This window comes from Penaeus vannamei, chromosome 8, assembly GCF_042767895.1.
Source record: "Penaeus vannamei isolate JL-2024 chromosome 8, ASM4276789v1, whole genome shotgun sequence".
Taxonomy (NCBI): domain Eukaryota; kingdom Metazoa; phylum Arthropoda; class Malacostraca; order Decapoda; family Penaeidae; genus Penaeus; species Penaeus vannamei.
Genome location: NC_091556.1, coordinates 42,677,260 through 42,679,727, shown reverse-complemented (window position 1 = coordinate 42,679,727; position 2,468 = coordinate 42,677,260). Strand labels below are relative to the sequence as shown.

The 2,468-nt window shown below is 35.4% G+C and overlaps 1 protein-coding gene across 1 annotated transcript in view; it reads right to left on the bottom strand.

The window, feature by feature from the left end:
* Window positions 1-1,918, bottom strand: part of LOC113827737 (uncharacterized) — a 2,732-nt gene extending 814 nt beyond the window's left edge. The window contains exons 1-4 of the mRNA XM_027380631.2: window positions 1,794-1,918; window positions 1,270-1,444; window positions 618-703; window positions 1-116 (exon numbers count right to left, since the gene is read on the bottom strand). The exon at window positions 1-116 is cut by the window's left edge and continues 47 nt beyond it. Of these exons, the coding sequence (XP_027236432.1) occupies window positions 1-116; window positions 618-703; window positions 1,270-1,444; window positions 1,794-1,868 (452 nt within the window). The 5' untranslated portion in view covers window positions 1,869-1,918. The remainder of the gene's footprint in view (window positions 117-617; window positions 704-1,269; window positions 1,445-1,793) is intronic.
* Between the last annotated feature and the right edge of the window lie 550 nt (window positions 1,919-2,468).

Below are 2,468 nucleotides of genomic sequence, written 5' to 3'. Positions count from 1 at the left end.
TGGGACAAAGTGGGGTCGTCTTTGCCATACATGAAGAGGGCGATGATGGAGGCGGCCTGGGCTGCCAGGGGGACGAACTCCAACACGAGCCAAGGGAGAAGCAACACCCTGATACTCTGTGGAAGAATGGGATCTGTGTCATGTAGGTTAGATTAGGTCAGTTCTAGGATAATGTTGAGGGAAAGAAGATTGTCACAAGAGCAGAGATTTTTATGGTTTGCACTTGAACGAGAGATAAAAAAGGTTTGATAAAATTAAGAATAAAGAAAAAAATAGGTAAGTATGGGATAAACAATAATAATGTGTGAGAATGGAATAGAAAGTAAGAATAAGTGAGCATGGGATAGAAAGGGAAAGCATAGAATAGAAAATAATAACAGGTGAGCATGGAATAGAATATAAAGATAAGTAAGCATGGAATAGAAAATAAGAACAGGTAAACACAGAATAAAAATAGGAATGATGAGCATGGAATAAAAGAAAAAAATGGAGAAACATGGAATACAAAATCAGAATGGATGAGCATGGAAAAAAATGGATAACCATGGAATACAAAATCAGAATGAATGAGCATGGAATAGAGAACAAGAATGGGTGGGCATGTGTCATTTACTCACCGTACATGATCCATACGTCATAAAAAGCGAAGCAAAGGTGTAGATACCATAGTAGACGAGTCCAACTATGAAGATGGTCTGAACGTCTGAGAAGAGAGACGAAACGTTGTAATCAAAGTCAGGTCTTTTTAACCAACAGTTTAGCATTCATACAACACGCTAAACTAGTGTACATTTCCTTAAAATACAAAATAAACCCTCAATATATACATCCAACGTAACAAAACAAAATAATAATAATAATAATAATAATAAAATAAAATAAATAAATCAATAAAAATAAAAATCTACAGGAGGTCCTCGGTTTACGACAGTCTCGACTTAGGACGTTTCGTGGATACGACGCAAGAAATTATGTATTGTATTTACAGTTTGTTTTCCATGTGATCCTTTAGCCCTAGATATGTTTTCATGTACGGTATAGAAGTGTTTATGTTTTAGATTATGACTTTGATACATGTATACATTCTGCATTAGCATATGCAAGTGACTTCGGTGTTTTTGAGAACGTACGTGCATGTAGGCTACCGTATTCAGATGTGTTCCGACTTACGTCAAAATTCGGGTTACGACACCATCATAGGAACGGATCTCCGTCGTAAGTTGAGGACCCCCCTGTATTCGTGTCACGGAATAAACAATAAAATCTTACGATCAACAATAGTCTCCAGTCCAATGACATCCTCAAGCACTTTCAGTCTATCTTGCGTGACATTGGCCGTGACACTTCCTTGGTAGTTCATGACATTGACTTTCAGCTGGTGTTGCACTTCCTCTATGTTGATGAGTCCGAAGCAGAACCCGACGGAGGCACAGAAGGACACCACCTGCGGTAGGAAAGGAGTGAAGGAATTAAGGTAAATAAATGGGGTTTCATGAAAGCAGGTGTGATAATGAGGATAAAATATGTGAAATATAAATTATATACTTTATACGACACGATACTTGTGAGGGGGGAAATGCAACTTTTGTGGCACACAAATCAAAATACGTATTTAAAATAACTGAAATTTCACACCGCCAACACGGTGTGAAATTTCAAATCCAGAGGCGGTTGAGTTTTGAACGAAGAAAGAAAAAAACAAACAAAGACTGAGAATAAACAATATAAAACAAGAATACGAGGATAACGAAGACAAAGAGTAGCAGAGACTTCCCTCCACCCTTAATACTCACCAAACTGATAGTACCAATTAAAATGCTGCCGACTTTCGTGGAAAAACAACAACAGCATGACGTCATCACCGGCATCTTTGTGGTTTTGAAAATACTTTACTTTTCTTGGTGAAAAAAAACTCCTCAGGTTGAGCCAACTGTAAACGAAGGAAATTAAAAAAAAATGAGGTTAGGGTTTATATCTTTATGGTTAATGAATGATTTTTGATACATCTTTATAATGTGAACTGGATCGTTACGATTAGAAATAAAATGAATATATAAATCTATTTTAGCTAATGATTATTATCGACGTGTGAAGTGCATTCATATAAGTAGAAGCTCTCTATGAACCACAGAAATCCGTTAGTAAGAACTAATTAATAATAAAAATGTCAGGTTAAATGACATCTCCATAGTATTTAGGGATATATTGCTAGTGAATGTTCCCACATCTCTTTTAGATTGTATTTTCCTTGTCATAACTTAGGTAACTTTTATGGACTTATCAACAAAATTCATATCACGAATGTAGTCTAAAACTAATAATCATAATTCTTAGAAAGTACTGTATATTTATCTTTACGAACTAAGAGAATGGAATAGGATAAAGAAAAAAAATATATATACATATACTGTGTGTTGAATAATTAGATCCTTTCACAATAATCATATGATGATGAAGGTTCATAACTG